The 27,072-nt window shown below is 39.6% G+C and overlaps 1 protein-coding gene across 2 annotated transcripts; it reads right to left on the bottom strand.

Annotated features, from left to right (window-relative positions):
- Positions 1 to 1,191: 1,191 nt before the first annotated feature.
- apobb.1 (apolipoprotein Bb, tandem duplicate 1) lies at positions 1,192 to 17,084 on the bottom strand. 2 transcript variants are annotated; one of them, XM_084030129.1, is made up of 29 exons: positions 17,015 to 17,084; positions 16,169 to 16,201; positions 15,931 to 16,043; positions 15,685 to 15,830; positions 15,443 to 15,590; positions 15,139 to 15,291; positions 14,646 to 14,770; positions 14,451 to 14,536; positions 13,898 to 14,342; positions 13,658 to 13,772; positions 13,429 to 13,575; positions 13,129 to 13,340; positions 12,817 to 13,012; positions 12,545 to 12,724; positions 12,232 to 12,435; positions 11,953 to 12,120; positions 11,654 to 11,859; positions 11,235 to 11,417; positions 11,005 to 11,135; positions 10,690 to 10,900; positions 10,429 to 10,601; positions 10,035 to 10,198; positions 9,839 to 9,948; positions 9,380 to 9,753; positions 3,116 to 9,142; positions 2,913 to 3,024; positions 2,796 to 2,819; positions 2,499 to 2,685; positions 1,192 to 2,404 (listed from the first exon to the last, which is right to left on the bottom strand). In XM_084030129.1, exons 1-29 carry the CDS (start codon positions 17,067 to 17,069, stop codon positions 1,409 to 1,411), a joined length of 11,424 nt encoding a protein of 3,807 aa, XP_083886255.1. In that variant the 5' UTR covers positions 17,070 to 17,084; the 3' UTR covers positions 1,192 to 1,408. The 2 variants fall into 2 exon arrangements, with proteins under 2 accessions (XP_083886255.1, XP_083886254.1); XM_084030128.1 differs by lacking the exons at positions 2,796 to 2,819; positions 13,429 to 13,575; positions 13,658 to 13,772; ... (7 more) ...; positions 16,169 to 16,201; positions 17,015 to 17,084 and having other exon boundaries at positions 1,193 to 2,404; positions 13,129 to 13,336.
- Positions 17,085 to 27,072: the final 9,988 nt, after the last annotated feature.

Raw genomic sequence — 27,072 nt, 5'->3', positions numbered from 1 at the left:
AGCCATTACAACCCTTCAATTCATTTTTACACGTGGAAACGCGTTTTTCCGAGCCGCCTTCGAACGCACCATGAGCAGGCAAAGGCAGGCGGCAAACACCGCTGTCGTGTTGTGATTTCAATCACACAGACATTGATTCAGATCTTGTTCACCATGTTCAGCAAACCAGCAGCCAAGAGGCAAAAAACCTTACTGTTTTTCCAAACAAACCATGTAAGTTGAGTATTTCTGTTGCATGTAGTTAATGTTTAGCTCAATGATGTAATACATGTCAATATAGGCCTATCAAGTTAAGATAGTTAACAATTGTTAACTGTTAGTTATGTTGAATCGCTTGCTAGGTGCGGTGGTAGTAACTAGTTACATTTACTCCTTTACATTTACTTGAGTAACTTTTTGGATACATTGTACTCTTGAGAGTTGTTTTACTGCAAAATACGTTTTACTTTTACTTGAGCAATATTATTCTAAAGTAACAACACTCTTACTTGACTACAATTTTTGGCTACTCTACCACCTAGAAATATACCCACTCCTCCTTAATTTCTGCACAGAACTTGTGCTCACTATTGTTTTGCACATATTTTTTTAATCTTTATATAATAGAAAGAGCAGCGTCAGGAAGGAGAAAGTGGACCAGGGGCCAGCAAGGCTGATCATGCAGGGTCACAGGTGAGAAGAGAATATAACTAGCTGAGAAAAAATATAGATAGCATAAAAGTGACTTTGCGATTAATTTCCACAGCTATGTCACCACTTAATTCTAGTTCTTTGAGGTTGTATTGATGTGTTAGTGCCCTAAATATTGCTGAGAATGAGTGTTTTCTTAACGTCTGTTTGTTCTTTGACTGGCAACCTATCAGGCTGTTTATATAATTATGTTAGTCATATTGTATCATAGAACTTTGTAGTTGGGTTGCTTATATAGAAACTAGGGCTGACCTACTGCATATTTAGTAATAGTACACATTTTGTTGAAATTAGCAACAATAACATACAGTCTACAAGGATTTCCATTTCCATTATCATCACCAATAATTAGTGACTTCACTATCTAATTCAACCAGCTAATTTTTCGTCATCTCCAGACTACCAGTCAATTCTTGGATTATGATGCTAAATAAAGTCAGGGACATTCATTGCAAAGCAGGAAATCAGACATTTACAGATAGCATTAATTTATTTTATTGATGTTTTTCAATCTTTGCAGTAAGGTGAGTTTCAGTAAAATGTTACATTATCAATGTTTGTACACAATAAACCATCTAAATGATAATGATGCAACATACATTTCTGTTGAAGTCATTGTTATAAATATGGTTAAAGAGCAAATTGTCCATACTCCTTCCAAGCGTTTTGAACAGATGCTAAGTGTTTCAGATGGACTTAGGCCTCAGACTGAGGATCCTCACTGCTGGAAGGGAAATGGAAGGTCAATCTCAAGCCTTCCTTCGCTAACTTTCATGTAGACTTGCGCCTCCTCTGAAGCTTGCTGCAGGACACCATTAACAGTGTTATTGAACTGGTCTACGACATAAATGACCATGTCCATAATGTACTCAAATGAATCGTTGAGCTGTGCCATATTAAGGGCAGAGATCTGGTCAACAACATTCTTTAAGACTGTGACGAGGTTAAGGTAGACAACATTAATGTTGATGAACAGTGCATCTAAATAGTCGGACCTGACTGAGTCAACAAACTCTTGAGATTTCTCAACAATAGCCTTCAGGGTCTCACCCGTCTTCACGAGCATTGTGTCAAGACTCTCCATATTTTTCACAAAGTCCACCATTTCATCAAAGATGTTCTTGAGAGCTGCTTTGACCTGATCCAAGATCTGGCCTCCAGTGATTGCATCACCAACTGGCATGCGTAATTTCACACTGCTGAACTGGTCAACAAAGGAGATATAGTAGACCTCCACGTTGGCATAGATAGTCTGGAGGGTTGTGTCTAGCATAGCAGCAATGCTGCTGGTCAGCTTCTTCAGGGCCATAGGGAGAGTGGTCATTTCATCAGACCCAGGCAGTTTGAACTGGGTTTCCCTCAAGACCTTGACGACAGCATCCAGAAATACCTGGACAGTCTTCTGGTACTGGACAATGATGTTCCTGAAGAAGATTGACAGCTGGCTCATTTGAGTGTCATAGTTGATTGCAGCGTTATAGGCCTCACTGATGCGGTTAACAACAGTGTTCTTCACATCTTCCATCTTGCTTGAGATCTGGTACTTCTCTGCAAACATTGTGAATGTAGAGATGATGGAAGGGAGTCTCATCTTGAGTTGATAAAGCATTGCTTTGGGTGCATCCATGTTGTAGGCAATCTGTAGGTTCATCTTATCAGCATCCTTCGAGGATGATCTGATGACCATGATGTCAACATCAACCTCTGGGGCAGACTGTTAAATGGAAGAAATAAAATATCATTTTAGTTATATTTTCATTTTGGTATTTAGGTTTCCCTCATATCGTAATAATGTTAGTGATACTCACAGGATAACGACCATAGACTCTTGCGATCATCTGAGATGGAACTCTGCCATTGAACTGAAGGCCCAGGAAGCCAGTGGACGGAGTAGATACTGAGGCAGTGATGCCATCTCTGCGAGCAGCATAACGAAGGTTTGCATCAGTGAAAGTAGGGCTGGTGATATCCACATTCAGGGTTTGGCTGGAGTAACTGGAAGAAAAAGAAAATATTTCAAATAAAAAGCCATGATTAATTTCAACCTCATATTTAATAAGGAGTAATCTGTAAATGGAAAATAAAACTTGAGGCTAAATATTTACCTATCGTCAACCTGGCGCTTTTTCCTAAAGAATGTAAAAAAGGAGCTTGTTACATTAAACCTTCAATATCTGAAGTAATTATTCAACAAATATAGCAAAACAAATGCAGAATGTTACCTTAAGGCTTGGGTAATGACATGATTGACATCCATGGTCATGTCAGCGTGTGTCAGGGCAACTTTGCTGACCATGTTCAGAGCTTCATTCTCAAAGTTGACAGTAGTAGAAGCTATATAAGGAAAGAGTTTGTAAGAATTAATGCTCAGCAATGCTTTCAAAATAAAACAGATAAACATGTTAAGTTATGTTAATGAACTCACCATCCATGTCATATTCAAAAAGCACGATGACAGAGGTTGCAGAGGACTTCAAGGTGACTTTGATGACGGGAGCATCACCCTCTACTTCTGCTGCCAGAGTTGTGGTGTACAGTGGGCTGACAAACTTGCCATTGGTAGAGATCTTCTGCTTCGTGGCTGTCACCTCAGCAACAGTTTTTTCAAAGATATTGAAGTCACCCAGGCTGGTTGGCTGAGAGATATCAATCTCAATATCAGCAGACAAAGAAGTTGGAGCAAGATCAATGGTAGCCTGGACAACATGCTTTCCGTTGGTGTTGAAATCAAACAAATTTGCCTCATTGTTGCCAATATACTTCTGCACTGCATACACACGGCTCAGGGAGGCTTCAACAGCAAGGTTTTCATTTGCATCCATGGCAATGACTTTGTTGGTGCCTTGGTTAAGCTTGGAATCAGCAATAACCTTGAAGGTGGAGCGCAGGCCATCATTATTTAGATACAGATTCATGTCATTATCCAGGACTCCCAAAAGTAGATAGTCTTCAAGCATTGTGCAATCCATGTTGGCCTTAGTAGATGACTCCATGGAAACATACTCAAAGCTTCCCTCCAGCTTCAGAGTGTGGTCTGCCTCGGCCTTTCCAACAGCTTTGATCACAGGCAGGTTAAAATCACCCTTCATCCTCAAGGTGGAGACAGCATTTGCTTTGGTTTTGGTGTCTGCAACCAAATTTTGGTTTGCCTCCAGGTTGAGTATAGGCAGGGCAATCTTTGCAACAGTAGCCACAGTGACGGCAGTTTCAAAAGTGTCAGTGCTCATGCTGATGGTGCTGTCATGTGTGCCTTCAATGTGACGATTTTCAAGTGACAGGGAATTGGCCAACTTGATTCCTCTCTTGGTGGTCAGACTGGTGGTGCCATCAAGTTTAGCTTTTAGAGCCTCGAAGACAGAGGCTGTGGTAGCTCCCAGACGGAACACAATATCATCCTCAGCAGAGAGTCCAGCATTGACATTCAAATTAATGATGGCGGACTTGACAGACAACTCTGTGATCAGGTTACCGACAGATGGAATCCGGATCAGACCCATCATATCAACAATTGGGGCAGCCTGGCTTTTCTGGTAAACAATCTTGGCATCCACATCCACAGACTGCTCAGTGGTAGTCAAAATGTTCTTCAATCCAGTCTGCTCATACAAGTTCAGATCACTAATAGCTGGAGTATTGAAGTCAACAAAAGGCAGGTCAATCTCAGGAATGCTAATGGGGGATGTCAGGAAGTCAAGATTGGCCTCGCTTTCCATGGCAACAAAGATGCCAGCCTCATTTTCATTATTGTTAACAGTGAAGTTGTAGGACATTTTGTACTGATTGAGACGAGCCAGAGTTACTGTGTTCATCTGTTGGCTGTTAGGTTTGAAGGTGGCAGAGTAATCATTCTGCAGATCTATCTTAGCAATCACACTTTCAAAGAGGGTGACCTTGGCATTTCCTTTGTTTTGGAATTCAAAGACAAACTCCACAGGACGTACTGCAATGTTGATTCCGTTGGACAGGACTCCACTGACACTACCATACAGTTCTGTGTCATGGTTTGCTTTCAGTTCAGCCTTCATATCATAAAGGTTAACATTTCCAGATGCTACAATTAGACTGTTCTTAATTACTGGTGCCTCTGCTTCATTGCGGATATTAAACTTGATGTAGGAAAGGGTGCTGGATTCAGCAGTAATTTGCTGTTTCATCTTTAAGATGGTAGAGTCTGTGTCACCAGAGAAGGTTAGTGTGGCGGTGCTGGGAGTGAGTGAGAATTGCAAGTTGCTCTTGTGAGTGCCATCCTCAGCATTGCATTTGCCAGTGCCTGAATTGTCAACTGTTAGAGTGAGGGTGTAGCCAACTTGGCGAGCAATTGCTTTCTGAGTTACAGTGGCCTCACTTCTGAAGTTGACAATTGGTAGGTCCATTATGTGATTGTAAGTTGTATCGAGAGAAGCAGACATTCCCTCTTCCATAGCGAAAAAGGCTGTGTTCATGAAGTCAGCAGTGTAAGGTGTAGTCATTACCTTAATTGTAGTTTTGCCTTGAGACTGGGCTGATTGACCATAGAGAGTTAAAGATGCCTGATGTTCAACTCCAAGGGCAAGATGGTTGAACTTAAGAGTCTCTGCAAGAACAACACGACTCATTTTTGGGATTGCAATACGAGCAGTGGAGTCGAGCTTGAAATTAAGAATTTCAAAACTTGGAGATGTGCCCTGGGAAGTAAGGAATCCAGTGAATTGAGGTGTCATTTCACTCTCAGTGGAGTTCTGGAACTCAGCAGCAGTCTTGACGGTGTAAATGGGAGTTTGGAATTTGATCTCACCATAGAGTTTACCAAAGCATGGGACCATCATCTGATTTGGAATGGATGGCAGCGTGATCTCAGGAACCTGGAGAGACCTGACAAGCTTTTCTACAGGGACTTGTGGAATGGTAGGGAATGTGATCTCAGGAAGAGTGATTTCTGGGAAGGTCATCTCTGGCATGGGTGGAAGATAGTTCATTGACAGATCTCCAAAGAAAGCATCCACATCAACCATTTTGATTTCAAAGTTTACAATGAAATCAATAAGTTCAATGAGTCGCTGCTTGATGTCATCAAATGAAATGATGGTGGGATTCACAGTATAGATGCCAAAGATGGTGAACTCAGGGATGTCCAGCTGGGTTGGAATTTCTAACTGTTCAAACACATCCATGCTGAACTTCATAGAAGGTACAACAAGATCAGTGAAAGGAATGGTAAAGGATGGCGTATTCAACTCAGCTTTCTTAAGTTCAGTCGTGAGCCCTTCAATTATCTGCTGAATCTCGCTGAGGATTTTTTGCTCAGGTACCACGTCCTTAATTATCTCAACTGTATAGGTGAAGATGTCAGTCACCACAGTGATGACTCGAGTGTAGTATTTCCTCACAAAGTCCAGATAGGAGGTAATCTCAGTGTTGACATCAAGATTTGAAATTCCCTGTTTTATAAATTCAGCAAATCTCCTTACGCTGTCCAGGACAACTTGGTCAATGATATCCTTTACAGATTTAATCATTTCTGCAACTTTGATTTCTCTCATGTTTTCCATTAAGCCTCTGACAGAAGATAAGAAAAGGTTGACCATATCTCTTGTTGCCTCAAGTTTCTGGGGGATTTCCAAAGCTCTTATCAGCTCATTCACGTAAACTGTGTAGCCAGAAATAATTTGATTGGCAGAATCCACAAAGTCATTATATTCCAATGACCTCAGCTTTTGCACAATGCTTTCAATGTACATATTCAGTTGTTGAATGATGTCCCTAACCTCAGTTGTTTTCAAGTAGTTGATAGCATCCTGGAAGACTTGCATGAATTTAGTAGGGATGTCTGCGTCCTTCACCATGTTGGCTACAGCCCTGACGGTTTCCTCAATTCTGAACTGTTTGATGAGCTCAACAGCCTTTTCCAAGACAGCCTGGAACTTTTTGTCAGCCTCAAACTTTACGATCAACTCTCTCATCTTGGCATAGAATGTGTTGATTTTACCCACGACGTCCAGGTCCTGAATCATTTGCTTAATGTAATCTGTTATATCGCTGAAAATCTGTGTGGGAATCTGACTTATTAGTTTGTCAATATAAGATTTAAAGTTGATGGATGAAATCAAGTTCTTCAGCTCGGAAACAAATTTCTGTATGTCAAAGGTCTCGATTATTTGTTTCACATCAGTCATGACTGTCTGTAGTTTGGCCTTGATTTCGTACTGGGTATCGATATCATGCAGGAATGCAATGCTGCTGCCCTTGAGTTTTTCCAAGTTGATCTGCTGGATCATCTCCCTCATGGTGTCAATTACATACACAACCATTGCTTGGATGTCATACTCCTCATTAATGGCATTCATCTGTTCTTGGATCTTCTGAATGAGAGTTTCAGGAAGGGTGCCGCTCACAATAATCTCTTTCACCATACCAGTAAAGTGTTGGATGTAAAGAGTGAGATCGTCCAGCAGTTTCTCAACGGTAACCTTCAGGTTGCTCAAAGAGGCTTCCACATCCTCCATGGAGATGACATATTCTTGGGTAAAATCATTGAAATACTGCTTCAGTTGAATGGCCTTGTCTTCTATATTTAGTTGAGAAACAAAGTTACTGACATACTCAGGAAGAGCCTCAAGTTTTGCCCTAATCTCCTCATTGTTGATGTAGTGTTGCAGTGCCTCTGCAACCTGCACAACAGCCCCCTTGATGCTTTCCAAGAAAGCAGGCAGATTCTCAATCAGAGGGAACTGAATTATTTGACTATCTGTGTTCTTGTCATACTTGAGGAAGGAAGACATGGTGAACTCCTGGTTCTCTGTGGATTCTGCATTGAGCATGTTTGTGAGGATGGTACCAGATGCCTCAATTCCAGTTCTTTCAGCAGTGTTGTAAATACTCATGTCCTGATTAAAGGCATGGTCATTCATTTTAGACTTCATTCTGAAACTGGTCTTCTGCTCTTGAAGTGACAGAACAGTGTCCACTTTGTTGTCAAATGTAGTCTCAAGAGCGAATCCAGTATCTAGCTGCTGGTTTACTGATGCTCTGCATTCATGTGAGGTAGCAAAAGCCAGGGGTTGTGCTTTAAGGAGGAACTTGCCATAGAGCTGGGCACTATGCTTTCCATACATGGTCATGTCTCCATCAGCATTGAAAATGGCATCAAGGTTGAAGTCGAAGGGAACAATGCTGCTACGGATGGTGTGGTCAAAGCGCATTGGCTGTGAGTTGAAGCGGGCATCATTGGTGATCCTGGCAGCAAGACCAACAATCTCAAGCTCAGTGTTCTGACTCATGTGAGTTCCAAAGAGTTTCCCTGTGGTGCTGCACTTTGCGTTAGCCATCATATCAGCATAGGTTACCTGATAAATGTGCTTGATCTCTTCCTCACCATAGATGGCTTTCAGGTTTCCAGTCAGGTCCATCTTGTAAAGCTCTGCCTGCAGCTGAGCCTCATTAATGAAGTCGACTGACAGAAGCTTCAGGTTGTTGTTAACATTTGCAGAGGCAGTGTAGGGTTTCAGGTCGATGGTGATATCATGAGTGTATGAGGCATACTCACTGGCGGTGGCTTCAGCCTTTGAGTTGAAGTCAAGGCTAGAGAGTGTAATGGTCAGAGTGTTGTCATTATCAACCTTGATGTCACGCATTGCAGCCTTGTTGGTAATGGATAGAGTAGCTCTTGAAGCATCAAGTCCAGCATTGAAGGTGTTTTCCAGGGACAGGAGGCTCTGCAGGGTGGTTGTTCCACTTGTGGTCAAACCTTCCTTGTTCATTTTCAGAGTAGCCTTGTGAGTAGCTTCATTCTCAAGGAGCTTCATGGTGGCATCACTGTTTACAGCCAGACCATTGACATCAAGAGAGGCAGTAAGCAGAGAGTAAACACGGTTTTCAGTGTGGTCTGCATTTGTCTCCATTCTCATTACAATTTCACCAGCACCAGCAGAGGCTTCAGCCTGGTTGTGGATCTTCATGCCAAAAGCAAGGGCATTTGCATCAGATTTCAGTGACAGCTTACTGTCTTTGAAGGAAAGGTCAGCAACATGGGTCAAGGTGTCTTCAAAGACATTGGTGTTAGATACAACTGAGAATTCACCATTGGCAAGAGTTGCTGCAATTGTGTTCTTGGCCTTAACAATGGTGGAGTCCAACTGAACACTAGAATCAACCTTTGCTTCTGGTCTGAATGGGGAGATGGTGAATGACTGAGATGAAATGGTCTTGCCATACATGGGTCCAGCAGTGAAGCTTCCATCAAAGTTGCTATCAGCAGATATTTCCTCGGTGTTGATTCCAGCCATGCCATTGTGCTCTACTACAACATTGAGACCGAATGGACTTGTGGCTTCAATCTTACTGCTTGATTTCAAATTGATTTTGTCTGTGATGGTTGCATCCTCAACAAGACTAATACTGGCTTCGAGGAATTTGTGAGCCAAAGAGCTTTTCAATTGGGCCTTGATGGAATCAGTGGTGGCCAACATTCCAGAGCCTACATAAAAATACAAAAGAAGAGGATTTTTAAAAGCTTGATAAGAGATATTTTTCAGTGAACACTGTAATATTGTAACTGAAATTAACACACATTATTTTACATCAGCGGTATTTGAGAAAGTAACTGTAAACAAGAGTAAAGCCCACATCACACTTACTATTTGAATTTAATTGGGAGTTGATGATACCAACTTAAAAAATCTTAAATTCATGAATAATATTTACTATGAAATACCTTTCATTTGTATTGAGAGGATGTCAATCGGAGAGGTTCCTTTCACATCAAATTTAGCTGAGTAGCTTGGTGTGTCAACAGCATCTTTTCCGACAGCCATTGAGGCCTCCATGTCATATAGGTTGCTCTTCATCAGAGTTGTAACCTCAGCTTTGCCGAAAAGAGGAATAGACAGAGTAAGGCTCTCAGGGACAACAAGCTCTGGGATGGGAATTTCCATGGAGACGATCTCCAGTCCAAACTGGGGTAGAGACACACTAGGTGTGGTCAAAGCTGTAGGGAAGTTAAGGTCTTCTGTTGACTTTCCACCAAGAAGGAGAGGGATAGCAATGGTGAAGCGCTCATTGTTGAAGTTGTAAACAGCCTTTGCCTCACTGTGATAAAGACAACAGAAACATCACTAAATGTTAAACAAAATCAAATAGTTTAAACATTCACCTCAGAGTTGTTGACACTTACGTATTCAGGAACAGTGTCTCTGGCATGGAAATCTCCGGCATATCAGGTACTCTGAAGTCCTGAATGTAAGGCATATCAGCACCATACTTTTCCATGTAGGTGTTTGCTGCCTAAGAAAAGAGCAAACACTGTTTCATGCATCCTCACAATTTTTACCAATGAAAGTGTGAATATATGTTAAATCTACGATTCATACCTCAACAAACTTTTGGAAGATGTGACGGACTTTCATGTCAGTCTGCCCCACCTGCATGTCAAGAAGTTGGTTGCCATACACGTCAACCATATCACCAGTTGGCAAACTGGTGATGTCATAAGTGTTCAGATCAGACTTGAACTCAACCTCAAACTTGTTGGCATCTGCAACAAATAAGAGAAATTAATTGAATAATGAGACATAAGGCAACATTGATCTAATATCCAGGATACACTTAATCTGGGAATACAATTACTCAAAACAAAATCAATTATGACATTGTTCCATGTTTGGTCCCATACATTTGACCACAATTCTTAAAATGTCACATTTAGGCACATTTTGGATGCATCCCAGGTTTACATGCAACTATCCATGAAGTAAGGAAAATTACCATATTTCATCACGATTTTCTGCTCAGAGGTGCCAGCCATGACCTTGACTTCACTCTTAAGCTCCAACTCCAATTCTTCATCACGTTTCATGTTAGCTGTGACAGTGGCATCAGCATTGATTGAGGGGACAAGAAGTTGGACTTGCAGCATACCCTCCTTCATGGCCTTGAGACTGTATAATGTGACAATGTCAGTTAGTGACTAACATTGATGAACTTTCCATTGTTACATTATGAGGTTTTTTATGGTTAATTTCTTACTTGGCACGACCAACCAGAGAGAGCTGAGGGATGTTCTTGTTTATGAGGTCGAGGGAGATGGAATGAGTTCCTTTGCCCTTGGTGTTTCCATCAACAACGCCCAGCCTGAGTCCAGCCTCCACATCGTAGTCGGGGATCTGGATGTCAGCTGTGATGACATTCTTTCTTCTGTTATATTTCATGACTGCTCTGGCTTCAGTGGGCTCGGCACCTGTTGTTGACCAACCAATATGTCAATATTCCGTAAATCTCCTAAACTTCAGAGATTTTCCAAATTAAGCTGAGTCTGAACAATTCTTCAATATTGCACATTACCTTCAGCCCTCAGGACAAATTTCACTGAGTCAACCTTCTGACGGCCCTCTTCTCCTTCCCTAAGGAGCTCGTAGGCAATAGAAGCTGTGTACTCGGTGACTTCACCAGTGGGGTGGAATTCCACTGCCCATCTACACAGATAATTCAGATTATCAGGCAAAATGATAAGTGATATATTTGTTTTGTATTTTTTTCAATTATGTGCTGGAGGTTTAGAAAGTCCTGCTCACTTGCTGTCTCCTGTGATGGGGAAGTATGGGGCTGTCTCCTGAGAGAAAGCATCAGTGTAGTACAGAGCAGTGCAGTATTTCATTCCAGCAAAGACGGGAGTGCACTCATTAACATCAACCTTGTCCATCAACATAGAGGGAATGGCCTTCTCCTCGGATCCAGTCACTGCCACCAGGGTGTTCCTAAATTTTAAATGTATAACATTTTGAATGGAAATTTGTTTCTTTTTTATCTAAATGTAGAAAAGTTGAAATTGTTGCAATCAAATATAAGATCCATGATAACTAAAAGAAAAATAATGTTGCACTCTAGCTACAAACATGGCCATGCTCAACATTGTCATTGCAGTTGTATTACAATTAGAGGTACAAAGCACATCCTGCCTGTTGCTTTTTCCAAAAATCTGACTTTGACTTACGTCATTTTGATGAGTTTTACAGGACTTGTTGGAGCAGGGATGGTCAGCTTGACATTGTCAGGTTCCATGGAGATCTTGGCCTTCAGCCCACTTTCGTGGAAAATGTTGGTGTGCATTTTTAATCCAGAGTTGACATATTCAGGAATGTAGGAGCCAATCTGAGATACAAACGCGATGCTAGCAGAGGGCATGAAGGTCACTTCACTCTGTATGGACACATAGGAGAAACATGAAGACTTGTGTTGATGCTGTTTATATTGAAGTATTGGTGGCATTTAAACACATTCATGGATTATTACCATATCACGAGCAATCTGAAGTCCACCCTTGATGCCAGGGGTGAAAGTACCAGACATTGTAATCCTCAGAGGCACACCAGTGACAGTAGGCAGGAAGAATTCATTGTCCATGAAGATGTAGTGGGCAAAGATTGTGTTGTCAGCCTTGGTCATCAGTGCCTTCATGATCTGTTGCAAATAAAGACACATACAGGATATTTAAATCATAGACAAGACATTTCTAAACCAATGCAATCAATTGGGTGATTGCTAACAATGTTCTTTAATAAATGTCCTTACATCAATTGGGAACATCTTGAACATGCTGTCAATCATCATAGCAGCAGAGTAGGCCATCTCCTCCATTTCGTTGGTCCTCAGATATCCCAGCTCATTTCCCAAAAGTCTCAGGTAAACCATTGCTTCTGGAGACTGCGCCGCCTTCATTTCCCTCACAAGTTTGTTGAGGTTGCGTCCGATCTCCCTCATCAGGTTCTGGGAGACCTAAACATAAATGTGCATCCTGTATTCAAATATTTTTCCCTTACGGAAAATTAATCATCATTGTTACAGACCTATGTTTTAGTCATGTGTACAAAACAGATTTTTCTACCTGTCTCTTCATTCTGTCTTTCTTCAGAGCAGGGATCATGTTCTGCAGGATCTCATTGACTCTGAGTGGCATGTTGGCAGAGACAAAGTACATTGTCTTCAGGGCAGTGTCGGGGAAGAAGCCATTCTTTCCAAACAGGGCATCAACGGTTGGCTCTAATCCTTTCCCCTCCATACCAATCTGTTAAGGTGACACATTTATCACTGTCATAAATTGGCTGAAAATGTTTTTCTCAAAGCACAATTTGGATTAAAACAGCTCATAATGTTTACCTCCATCATGTCAATGTCATAGCCGAATGCCTTCAGAGTCATTTCAAGCATGACCTCCTTGGGCAGATAGCTGGTATCCTCAAAGATCATGTTGCCCTCCACAGATCCGATTTTGAAGTTGCGAGAGAACTTGGTGGGGTCCATGGTGGGCCCAACCTCATTACCCTGCAGGGCATCACGAATCTTCTGCCTCAATCTGTAGGAAGTAACAATATAACTATTAAAAATTTGATTGTGAACACATTGGGAAACTTACTCACATGTAGTGAAAAAAAAAATACAAATATAAATGTTAAATTGCTTTTCACTTACTCTTGGGTCTCTGTCTCAGTTGAGGACAAAATGTTGGTAATGTGAGAGGTCACAAAGCTCTTGACTTGTTTGTCCTGCTCATTGGTTAAGGCATCAACCAACTGGGCCAGTTCAGTGGGCTGTGGGTCCTTCATAAGTACCAGATATGCAGCAATGCGCTTTTGCATTGGGCTGGCACCATCCAAAAGCACCTGCATGAGAACTTCTCTCCCCTGTGACCAATAAAAATCAATACAATGAGTATACTTTAGAAATAATCATTCCAATAATGTTTCAAACCTTTGAATTTATTTGACTTGCCTCCTCAGGAACGGGTGTCAGCCTGAACACCTGGATGGCAGCCTGCTGCACAGCCGGGGAGGCATCAGGTTGGTTCACACACTGGATCACCATGGATCTGAGTGCGGGACCAGCAGATACCAGAGCTGGAGCCATGTTTCCAATAACCTGGGATCAAAGGACATGTTAATATTCTGCTTATTGGTGTTACAAGTGATTTACATTTTTATCTATACTGAAGGCTACCCACTCTCAGTGTCATGAAAGTGTTGTCCTTATCACCAGAGCAGTCACCCAACTGGCCAGCCATGAACCCAGCAACCGCGTAAATCTCAGGGATCAGTTTTCCCTCAGCTTTGTAAAACCTGTTGAAGAAGTATTTAGAACTCATGTCTGGGTTTCACATTTCATGCAAAGAGGGAAAACATTTCATAAAATATTATTCTGAAATGTATTTATTCTGGAATAAAGTGTGGTTAACTTCACTCACCTCTTGACAACATTGCTCAGGGCATACATGATGGGCTTGCTGGGCTTGTATTTGGCCATCTCGAGCATGTCATTGATCAGGAGGGCAGAGGGATTGGACACGAGTCCCAGAGCAAAGACACTGGCATCTACCTCGAGTGAGGAGCTGTCAAAAGTCCTGAGGATCTGCATGATGGCACTGCTGCACTCAGGGGTTCCACACTGGACCAGAACCTGGTAGGTCAGGACACGGGACACGGCAAGAGCCTCAGGAATGGCAGGAGTTAGGGTCTCAGTCTTCATTCCACGGACCATGGTGACAAGCTTGTGGAAGAGGTGGGCTCTCCTCTCACCCTCGGCCTCGGGCAGATTTGCCAGTTCTCTCAGGAGGTTCAGACCTGCATCTTTATCCTGGACAACACTCTTGTCCTCGACAGCCTCCATGTGAAGACCCTTGGCAATATCACCTGTGATACACAAGAAACATAGTTATAAATGACTCAATGTCCCCTTTAGGGACCATAGTTGAATGATCTACTATAAATCAAAATTATACAAATAAATAAAGGGCTTACTGTGGTCAAAGACTCTGTCATTGTGAGGAGAGACTTGAACCAGAGTCAGTTCTTGCTTTCCAACATTGGTAACTCCATATTCTCCCCTGTCAGAACGAACACATTTTTAAATATACTCCCAATGTTTTGTACAACATATATCAGTATGTGACTTGAAAGATGATTTTACAGAGTCTAATACAAGGTTGAACTTACTTGTGAGAGTAGGGAATAATGATGTGGTTCTCTGTGCAGGACCCAGAGGTCATGTGTTTCTTCTCATTGTCAAACTTATAGTTGCAGGATTGGGAGCTTCTGACCATCTGGGCAAGAGGGTAGTGCTGAAAAAATAAACAAATAATAATTTAAATGCATAGTATATAGAGGAAGCATTGAGAACTTTGCAGTTCACATCCCAAATACCACTTGTCAATCAAATTGATGCAGTCAGGTGTTTTACTTGGATTTTAATCCCATAAAGTTTAAGTTCCTCTTGATTGTTCCTTTTCTGTCTTTTCCAAATAGTTGCTATGACAGCTCAACCTAATTAATGCAATTTTTCTACCACACTATAAACTCTCTAACCCTGGATGTGTGACAGTACATGTGATTTTTGTAAAAAACTTTCATGAATTGGGTATTAATTTAATCAAGTTTGGAAGATTTTTGAAAAGTTGATGTTTCTACCATGGATAATTTGATAACTTACCATGCCAGAGATAAGCGCCAAGGGACTGGTGTGATCTCTCATTGGGACAAATTTGTCACATTTGGACAGGTCCCTGTTGAGGCTGATGTCAGTTGCGATGTCCTCTCTGGCGTTGACAGTGTAATAGGTCTTGCACTTGCCGTGTACAGTTGGCTGAAATAGAAGATCAGCATAAAACAAATAAACATATATTTAGAATGTACTACAGTTTTTTTTCACCGAACGGTAAATACCAGCATCATTTACTTTCAAGGTGACACTAAAATATGTAGCTTTTAAGCATTTTCTCGCTTAATTAATGTACCATGTTCTTATTCTTGTCTTCTTCCAGCAGAGGCACAGCCAGGCCAGAGACGATACCTCTCTTGATGTTCAGGGTGGTTGTTGTCTCACCTTCCTCGGGGTACAGTTTCACATCGTACACACCCTCGACCACAATCTTCAGAGGATACCTAAAGGAAAAAGTACGATAATTGTGCTTAATAATCAGTGGAAAAAACTTAAAGAAAATTGACAGATTGACAAAGAAATTACAAAGTGACATACTTCTCCATCTCAGCAGCAAAGGCATCAGAGCTGGGTGCAGGACCAAACACAGGGTTTCCCTCTGCATCCATGTCTACCACCTCACTCAGGATACAACCAGTGGTGCGGACGATGAAACTACAAGTCTGAGGTACTTCAATTTCAACCTGCAAGAAAACGTAAATGTTTTTTTATAATCTCACTCAAGTTAAGATGGAAAGAGAAAAATTAGATGATAAAATTGATTGTGAAAGATCTTTCTCGCACCATGCAAGAGGCCTTTGGTCCGTTCTTGAGTTGTGAGGCTCCGTTGATGGCATTCAAAGATTCAGCTTCATATCGATATTCATACTTGTGTAGGGTCTTGTATCTTTGGGCCACTAGAAGAGAAAATCAATGTTAAAGTAATTTTTATGCAAACGCCAACTATTTACTCCCATAAAATCATTGGCAATGTGAAGATGGGATGTCACACAAAAAGTATAATGAAACTATATGAACTTACACAGGCAGGTTGGCTGATCTTCATCTTGGGCAACTGTTTAGAAAAAAGTCAGATAATTCATACTTCAGTAATGCTAATACAATTGACTACAACTGTACTATTATAAAAACACTAATCCATAGAGTCTCGGTAATATCATTGTAGCATTTCTTTATACATAGGTGGGTAGCATTTCAATTTGGACAAATTCTCACACGTTATTTTTAATGCACATTATAACAGAGTTTTGTCCATGGCACACTCCTGTCTCAAGTTGTCTACATTACATTTTTCAAAACAATCAGATCATATCAAACTGCAAACTAGAGATTAGTGTGTAAAAGTTGACCAAGAAAAATCTCCCATCTTAAACAATAGAATGAGTTTTCTATTCCCCAGGGTTCAGTCCCTGGCCTGATGCTTTCCAGTTTCTAAATGACCTGCCGAGTCACCCAGCCAGGCAGTGAGATCCTAACTGCATACTTGGATGATGTCCATCATTGGCTATCATCTTTTATTGAATTTGAAAAAAAAAATGTATCTTGTTGTGTTTCTTTCTAAATTCTTAGAGCCACAGCTCAAATTCAATACTCATGTATGCATGGCCTCGATCAATTAAATTTTATTTACTGTGTCATATCACAACAAAAGTGATCTCAGGAAAGTATACATAGAGCAGGACTAGAACACACTCATGATTCATGAATTTCAGTCAATGCATTTCAGATATAAAAAAAAATGATTTGCAGCAAAACAGTAATAAACAATCCTGCGGCAAATTGAAAATGTATTTTTACATTGTTAAACTACAAAACTATATCAAACCATGTGCAATGCTCAAAGAAATGTTTTCAAAGAAGTACTTACAAGCCAAGGCAGATGTACTGAGGAGCAGCAAAAGGCAGAGCTTTGAGTCCCCCATGATGGGTTCGTTGAAGCTCTCTCCCTTGGTATTGGCGAGTACTCAGTCGAGACTGATTTCACAGCCTCAGCTTGGGACTTTTATACCCTCAGCTGGACTCTATCAAGGGACTGGGAGGCACAGACAGGGCTTTGAACGCTCAAAGTCCACCGTACCCTCATGTGTGGAGGGACAAAGGCAAAAGGTTTAAAAAGATACTCAAAACACTCAATTCTGTTAAATCTTTAAAATGGTCTCTTCTAACTGCATCAAATGTGCATTTCATGGATATTTCAATGCACGTAGGACATTGATCGATTAACACATTAATGCTTAGCCTTATTAGATGCTGGTGGTTTTATGATATTTCACTATGTCTAATGTATGTGAGATATCCATTCCTTAAGAATTATTATATTTCCTGTGATTTACTGTTAGTTATGAAGATTCACATGACAAAGGGTTTGACTTAAGTAGTTTGCCTTGACTTCAAAATATGGGTAAAATATTTCATAGTTTTCTGGACTTTTTCTGTAAAAATCAGTCAGTCAATAAAGTTAATTAGCTAACAGCCCCAGTGTAAATAAGGTTACTGATAAACACTCATAAGGGAACACTGAGTGATCAAGGCATGCTCCAAACACAAAGTCCCTCTAGATGTGAAAGACATGATAAACTTGTCAGCTGCTTTATCCTTTGATGATATCAACCAAAAAACAAGCCAACACATTAAAACAGCAAATCCCTGTTGTGTACATTGGATTTGTCTTTTAAATTTTGGGTTTGGTCATTTTCATTTACTATTTATTTGCACATTTATAAACATTGCTGTTGATGCACCTAAGGCAAACGGCTATATTCTATCTGTAGTGGTTAGTTTTACATTAATTTAATAATATCTTTACATACATTTATTAAAACGAATGTGGCTAATCTTAACAATTAAAATCATTTTACTTGTAGTACTTACAGTGTAGTACGTTGTTTTCCACTGCCACAAGCCAAAATGAAAACAGCGAAAACATTTGCCAAAGTTCGATGTGACTTAGATGATGAACTTTGATCTACAAAGACTCAAATGTTCATGTGAATTTTTCGTTTGGTGTTTAATTTGGGACTGCAGTCTAGTTTATTCGTTAGTATTTTACATTACTTCTAGTTTAAAAGTAAAAAAAAAAGAAAAAATCTATACACACTGTGTGCTCTCAGAGATCAACGTTGTTGTATGAATGCCTATCAGTACATTTTCATGTTTGTATGTCGAGCCACGTCAAAGATGATTTTCTGTTACGACAGACAATAAAGTTTTCTGAATCTGAATCTGAATCTGAATCTGAAAAGATTTTACCCTTGTAAATCATAGCTACATTTGAACGTTGTGTAATGGTCTGTTGCAATATATCCTCTTTTAAAAGTGTTTACACTGACAGACTGAGTCCAAAGGGGCTCCAGCCTCTTTAGACAGCTTTAATCCATCATGTCAGGTTTTTATATAAATAAACAATCATTTGTGCTGAAAGTCAGTTATAGCGATACAGTGAAAGGTTTAAGCCTCATTGCAGTTGAAGAATGCATCTCCTCACTCTCAATGATCTCAGAGTACACTCGTTGTTTAATCATACACAACATGCTTTTTTGTGAAATATTTCTATCACAAAATCATTTCAAGAATCAATAGACTTTATTACCCTATTTCACCCCATGTTTGTAAGTAACAAATGGTGAGAACAATTACTGAAATTGGTCCAATATTTAGGGAAATTTATCATTTGTTAAATAGGCTTGTATGTAATAATATACATATAATATATTAATAATGTAAATACTGTACAGAGAAATAATATTGTTTCTTGACACCACTTCTGTTCGTAATGTGTCTTGTTCTGAATTTTTTTTCCGTTGCATCCACAATGTCAAAATCAGCTAAACACTCAGCCATGACATTAGAGAAAATATTTTAAGACAACACTAAACTACACTTTCTGTATCGTCTTCATGACGCAATGACAAACAGAAAGCGGAAGGTAAGAAAAATGTTTTATAACTCTTTAGGCTCCTTTCCAAAATGGTGAATATCTATATCTATCTATATCTATAATACCAATCTGAGCCTGTCGGTAATTACCTGATATGATTTCTTTACAGCATCTTTAGCAGCCGCAGGCTGCAGCATAAAACTCATTACAGAACTAATTTAAAAAAAATTCACTATCAGTCTGACATAAAACAATCGTTTTTAGACAGAAATACTGAAGTTATCCTTTAACAGGTTGGAAAAACAAAAGGACTTAACCACTTAACAGTTTATAAAACAGATACAAATAAGATACATTTGTACAAAATGTAAAAGAGTTATTCACTACAAAATGTAAAAGAGTTATTCACATTAATGCCTCTTAATAAAAGTATTTTTTTACAAGGGATTTAAAAGATGAAACTGATTTCTGCTACCCAAATTTCCTCAGGCCGTTTGTTCCAAAGTACAGGCACCCTAATAGAAAGATCAACAGTATAGTTAGGGCCTAGACTGAGGTATATGGTCTCTATGAGTATTTTGACCAAGCTGAAGCTGTGAGATTGATTTAGGTGGGTATAGCGATACATATAATCTAAGATAAGAAGAAGATGAGAAGTCAGAGAAGATGGTGAAGAAACACATTGGCCACAGTGAGCTGATTACATCAATGCTCTTGTCATTTACAGTCAAAAGAAACGCTTAATTCTGTTGTCCACCTGATGAGGCCCATGAGATTTTAAACTCTGTGACCCACATTACAGGAGAGAGACATGTGCAGTCCTCCTGCAGGGTAACTGCAGGACTCTTGCCTAATCAGACGTTGGGCGTAAAATTCAACTGTTTAATCCACTGAGAACCACGATTGTGCTTTCTAAGTATTATTATTATAAGTATAACCATTTTAAAATTGTATTTCTAGTTAAGTATTCTTAACTAGCCTCCTGATTGTGCATGATCAAGTGACACATTGACGGAGGCATGACATTTTGAAAGAGATACAGCAGTGCAGCATCGGCTGTATGTGTTGCTGGTTATCAGTATGGATTGTTGTGCTGAGCCAAATTCGCAAACACCAGCTTTGTCATTAAATAAGAGTTGCATGCTGCTACTTTAAACAAGATTGTCAAAATGCCTCAATCTGGCAAAGGTCACACATTGACTACCTATTTTTAAAACCCAACCATTCTGTAGCTCTTCAAATCACAATTATAATAGACATTTTATGTATTATATTTTATTTAATCAAGACCACACAATAATACAATAACCTCACAAAATTAGGTAATTGGGTGGATAATTTTTAAGAATTGTACATGGAAAACACGAGGACAGGGCTTCTAATATTATCAGAAAAAGCTAATCAAATTTAACACAAATATTTACTTTTGGTAAAATCATTGCTGTACATTTTGCTGCCAAAACCAAATAATCAGCATGTCATTGTGGGCAGGGCAATGCCTTTAAAAAGCATGAGAGGAGCTGATGCAATTGGGCACAGTTGCTATCAACATATAATCTGGATTCCCTCTCGCACCACCCTGTTTCCAGGTTTGCCATGTGCATCCAGCCACATGCCCATGGAACCTGACGGTAATTTGCACTTTGCTTAAAAAGGATAATTAAAAAATGCAGCAACACACTTCTCAATGTGTTCATTATTGTATTGATATTTAAGTGGGAAAAATAAACACAAAAAGAAAAGGGCTATAACAGCAATATAATATCCAATTATAATTTAACACCATAGGAAAACTAAGGAATCAGGACGCTGCAGCGGGGTGGGATGGTCAAACAGGCCAATGGAAGGGCTGGGATAAAGAAAGTTCTAATCAGATCATAGGAGGTTTAAACGGAGGTTGGGAATGTAGTTATAATAAACAATCTAATATTATTTGAATGATTTGGCTGGGTCATTGCACACCAATGCCCTTCTGTTGGATTCTCCTGGGGATACATTTTTTTCTGTATTATTCACACCATTTTTATTCCATGTCATGGTGAGAATTTAAATATATGTACATTTTTAATGCATATGTAATGTCTCCTCAATGCAAAAAGGGGGAAAAGTTAAAGCAATGAAGATCTGGTCATAAACTAGGCATGGCCCTGCAACACTGTAAATGGAATTATACAGTTTGCAGTATATTCTCCTACAGTTTACTGACCTACAATATTAGTCAATCTTCTTGTTGGACAAACATTGGCTGAAAGTCCAGACACAATGTAGTCATGCAGAGGGTATCGTTGTGTCATAAATCACCATGTTCCTCAAAGCAATATTGTTCTTCAGCTTTATCTATAGCTGACAGCACTTTAGACCAAACCTAATAAAACTCCACTGATAGAACCATTCTATAAAGAGCTCAAAGTTTGCCACTTACTGCACAGCATAGAGAATATATGCTGGCAGATATGCACACAAAAGATTCACATGTACAGGAATTCTATATTTGCATTACTAGCATAAACATCCTTATGCTCAAATATTAAGGGAGTCTCAGGACCACCAAGTCAGAGAAATTATGCTGTATTTTGTATTTAAATTAAGTGGCATTCAACCAACCCGGCATATTTATCTAAAAAAAATATTGCAAAAATGTAACTCATGATTCTTGAGTTGGGTTAGCATTATTAAGAGAGTTAGAGCATTAGAGTTCCTAATGCTGCACAGGTATTTATGTCATTGTTTTCACTCCTTGTACCCAAAGTATTGTATGAGGAAATAATTAAATAAATCCCTGAATAGAACGCTAATTATGTCAATGAATAATAAGTGACCGTTTTTTTAAATATAAAATGTGTTCGTCTTAGGTCCTACTGTGTCTTTATTGTAGAAGTATGATACTGCATAGCAAAAGTTCAGTCTAATTTGAGTTGGTCAAACACAGTCAAACAAGCAGAGGCCTCCTTGGCTGAGGTAATAAAGGTCATTGCATTGATGAACTTCCACAGGAATTAATTGCATCAGTATCATTACTAATTGAATCATTTATATCATAAAAAAATTCTATTTTAAAAGGTGGAGTTTAGTCACTGAATTGACTCACATTTCAGAAGAATTCAGAAGTGTGGACAATATTTTGCAACCAGAGAACCTTTCTATGTGAGCACTACACCCATAAGCACACACAAATTATTTTAGCCATCCTCCTAGTTGAGAGTTCCTTTCCTATCGACTGCTTATCACACACACACACACACAGTTCTTCAACTGCAAAGTACATGCAGTATACTGTGTCTGTACAGAACATATGAACTTTGGCTTCCTTCCAGTAGACATATATACACACAGATGAACACACTTGCACAGACACAAACACACACACACACACACACACACAGACAGACACTCACACACACACACATTGTCATTGGACTTTGAGTGGCCAAAATGTGTTGGATTTAACCTTTGTTCTACTTCCTAACTCTGGAGACCTGACTGACCATATGACACCAAAAGTAACTTTAGGTACAACAATATAAACACATGTTTTGATGGTATGGTATGAATTGTAAATGATAGTGGTGGTCACAAGGAAACACAGATGCACACAAACAATGGCCTTTCTATACATAAAAGCTACAGCTTTAACTGAAAGCATAGAAAGTGCGACCTCATAGAAACAGGGTCTCATAGTTCTTCTCACTGCTAAATGTTAACATTAGCATGCTAACATACTCACGGTGAGCTAACATGTAGGTATAATTTAGCATGTATAATGTTAATCATGTTCATCATCTTAGTTAGTGTTAACATGCTAACGCTTGCTAATTAGCAGTTAGGACTATAAAATTCAATCGTTAAGATATAGCAGTAAAAAACAAAAATGTTAACCTAGAGGGATTCATCAGATCATCAGTAGGTCATATCATCTGGCTACTATGAATATCTGTACACAATTTGATAGCAATCAGTCAGGTTGTTAGATATTGTTGATGTTTAGATATGGCAGTGAGGATAGAGGAAAAGTCAGAGGATCAGTAAAGCCAGTAGGATATTTACTATGGTCACCTTGAATGTCTGTTTTCATGGCACGAGTGAAAAATGACATCATACATAATTACAATACAATACAATTTGACCTCATCATTTTTTAGTAGTTTTATAGATATATAGAATACACAGCCTATCACTCAATTTCAATGCTAGAAATAATCTCATTTCAATGTCTGTGGGTTCAAGTCAGGCAGTCATTCACTTGCAATCTACATCTGGAAATTTCTAGGAAAGTCTACTCAGCATTGCCACTATCAACACAACTCATTAAAAAGTGAAAAAATGATAAGCAAGCTGCAGGTTTTACAGCACATGTAGCTTATCAGTTTATCAGTATGTCCACATGATTCTGTCTGCAGCTTTATCATGTTCTTTTGTTTGCAACATCTCCAAGAAGATGTGTAGATGTAGCCGTATAGATGTGTGCGTGTACATACATTCTATATGTGTGTGTGTGTGTGCGCGTATATATATATATATATATATATATATATATATAATTACCAAAATGTAAATGGCCACATACCTCAGGCCACAAAAAGGAAAAATAAAAATGGCACGGTTATACTGTATACGTGACAAAGAAGCTAAATGCAGAGATGGAAATCGCGGTGATTATATAAAACCAATTAACTGTCATTGCTAAACCTTTGTACAGTTTCTGAAAGTTGTAACCTCAGTATAGTGTTCAAATTGGTCCATTGGATGACTAGTTATTATTTTTTTGCTTAAATATGAAATAACTGATATTGTTGGCCATCTGCAAACATACAATTTAATATCACTTTTTGAATTGATACAGCAAACTTGTCAACAAACAGTTGCATATTACACATCCAGCCAAGGAAGCAACATTCATTTGGAGTTGTGTGTCTGGCCTCCTGGTATCCTGTAGGAATAAAGTGGACTGAATTGAACGCATAGAAAATGAACATGTTATAATGACTCAATCAAGTCTCAAACCTTGGTTTCAGTACCACGTGTTCCATAAATATTGACAGAAGAGCATTGCCCCTCACACTGTTAATGTAAAGACAGGCAGGTCAATATTTGAGGAGTGTGTGCAGCCGCAGTGTCTGCTTGTCTCGTGGAGGATTGAAAGGAACAGATCTGCCATGGTGGAAGGACAGAGGGTCAACTTGTTGAAGACATGTATCTTGCAATATGTGTAGACATGGATTTGATTTGATCTAATCTTTAACTGTAAGGTGGCACTGTATCTTTGTCAAGTGACCAGAAAAGTATATATGAAGTAAGAATAAGTGAATATTATCTCTTTAACTGTACAGACAATCTTGCTTAAACCCCTTGACGTAAGATAAACTCAGACTAAAGACACATGCAGTGTCCCATGCTGATTGACATTTTTTTTATCTCAACCAAGAGGATCATGTGATTGCTCGTGTGTGTCTGTGCACGTATCGGTTCTGTGTCCGTCCATGGCTAATCTCGTATTCTACTATATATCTGAAGTGTTTTTAGATTTTAATAAAATATTGGGTTAAATATAAATTCCTGTACTCAAGGGTCACATTTTACTGTATTTAGTTCAATTATTATTTTTAATATATACAATTAATATACACTATATTGCCAAAAGTATTTGCTCACCTGCCTTGACTTGCATATGAACTTAAGTTACACCCCATTCTTAATCCATAGGGTTTAATATGACGTTGGTCCACCCTTTGCAGCTATAACAGCTTCAACTCTTCTGGAAGGCTTTCCACAAGGTTTAGGAGTGTTTATGGGAATTTTGACCATTCTTCCAGAAGCTTATTTGTGAGGTCACACACTGATGTTGGACGGGAAGGCCTGGCTCTCAGTCTCCACTCTAATTCATCCCAAAGGTGTTCTATCGGGTTGAGGTCAGGACTCTGTGCAGGCCAGTCAAGTTCATCCACACCAAACTCTCTCATCCATGTCTTTATGGACCTTGCTTTGTGCACTGGTGTACAGTCATGTGGGAACATGTCTGCTCCCACAAAGTTGGGAGCATTGAATTGTCCAACATCTCTTGGTATGCTGAAGCATTCAGAGTTCCTTTCACTGGAACTAAGGGGCCAAGCCCAGCTCCTGAAAAACAACCCCACACCATAATCCCCCTCCACCAAACTTTACACGTGGCACAATGCGGTCAGACAATACTGTTGTCCTGGCAACCGCCAAACCCAGACTCATCCATCAGATTATCAGATGGAGAAGCGTGATTCATCACTACAGAAAACGTGTCTCCACTGCTCTAGAGTCCAGTGGCGGCATGCTTTACACCACTGCATCCGACGCTTTGCATTGCACTTGCTGATGTATGGCTTGGATGCAGCTGCTCGGCCATGAAACCCATTCCATGAAGCTCTCTACGCTGTTCTTGAGCTAATCTGAAGGCCACATGAAGTTTGGAGGTCTGTAGCGATTGATTCTGCAGAAAGTTGACGACCTCTGCGCACTATGTGCCTCACCATCCTCTGACCCGACTCCGTCATTTTACGTGGCATACCACTTTTCGGCTGAGTTGCTGTTATTCCCAATCACTTCCACTTTGTTATAATCCTACTGACAGTTGACTGTGGAATATTTAGGAGGGAGGACATTTCACACATGTTGCACAGGTGGCATCCTATCACAGTACCACGCTGGAATACACTGAGCTCCTGAGAGTGACACATTCTTTCAAAAATGGTCCGCATGCTTGCTTTTATTCACCTGTGGCCATGGAAGTGATTGGAACACCTGATTTAAATTATTTGGATGGGTGAGTGAATACTTTTGGCAATATAGTGTATGTTAAATTATTGGCCGAAAATCAATTCAATCAATTAATGAGTGGATGCTTTTCTTTATGACTGCAAAATGTGACCTGTTCAGAATTTCCTCAGCACCAATGGATTTATGTGTTTATAATGTAACAAATCCAATACTTTTTTGTTTGGGGGCAAAAGAGAAAAACAAACAGGTTAGATGAAACCTGTATTTGTGTCTATGCGGTTGTATGCATTTTGAAGTGTGTGTATGCATTTTGAAGTGTGTGTATGCATCTTGAAGTGTGTGTATGCATGAACATATCTGCTGTGGATATAGAGTGGTATATGTTTTTGGTGGAACATATTGTATTGCCAAACGAAAAGTAAGGAGAAATGGCACAACATGGCACCACTACATCCAAATACAGAATACTCTTTTGTAATTGGCTAGAAGGGGACTGTGCCTGTAAACACCCCAGGCAAACCTGCCTGGGCCAATAAATCCCACCCATCAGGTTGCTTTAGGACTGACCCACGACCAACCCACAGCACTCCAGTACCAGAAGAGTGGAGGGCTGTCAGTGACCTCTAGTGGCTCATTTTATTTCTGCAACACAATGCAGAAATTGTCCCCCTCCATACAGTATTGTCTCATGTTCACACAGCAACGGTCATTATGTCCTGTTATTAGTGTCCTTCTGAAGATGTAATATATTGATTCCTTGCTCACTCAATTTGAATTATTTGCTGAAGTTGGAGCATCTACTGCAAATGCCTACACTCTAAATATAATAAGATGCAAAACAGCATGTTCAGCTAATTTGCAACATAAGACAACATTGACCATTAACCATGATCACTGGGCTTTTCCTGTGTGTTTCAGTTTAGAAACAGACCCAATGAATTGACAGTGCTTCTTTTGGAGGAACATTTTAGATCGTCATGGTCCACTTATCAGCTTTTTCTGGAGAGTTCAACTCTCATGATCTTCAGGTCAAGCTTTTAACTGTGTGGGACCTTTTTTTCTCTTCTTTTTTGGTCAAACGACTTTTTCCAATCTTAAAATGAATTGTCCATGTAATGCTTTCATCTGCACTATAATTATATTGCCCATAACATGGTGTTTTAACTGTGTGGCTACACAATAACCAATTTTTATTTTTAAATGGTGAATTGCACCACACAATAATATTAAAATAGATCCTACTGCTTTTAAGGAAGTCACAACAATTTACTTCATCTACATTTCTCCAGCAATGAACAGGCTTG

The sequence above is a fragment of the Eutrigla gurnardus genome, assembly GCF_963514095.1.
Source record: "Eutrigla gurnardus genome assembly, chromosome: 16".
In the NCBI taxonomy this organism is placed as follows: Eukaryota; Metazoa; Chordata; class Actinopteri; order Perciformes; family Triglidae; genus Eutrigla; species Eutrigla gurnardus.
This window is presented reverse-complemented; position numbering and strand designations above follow the sequence as displayed.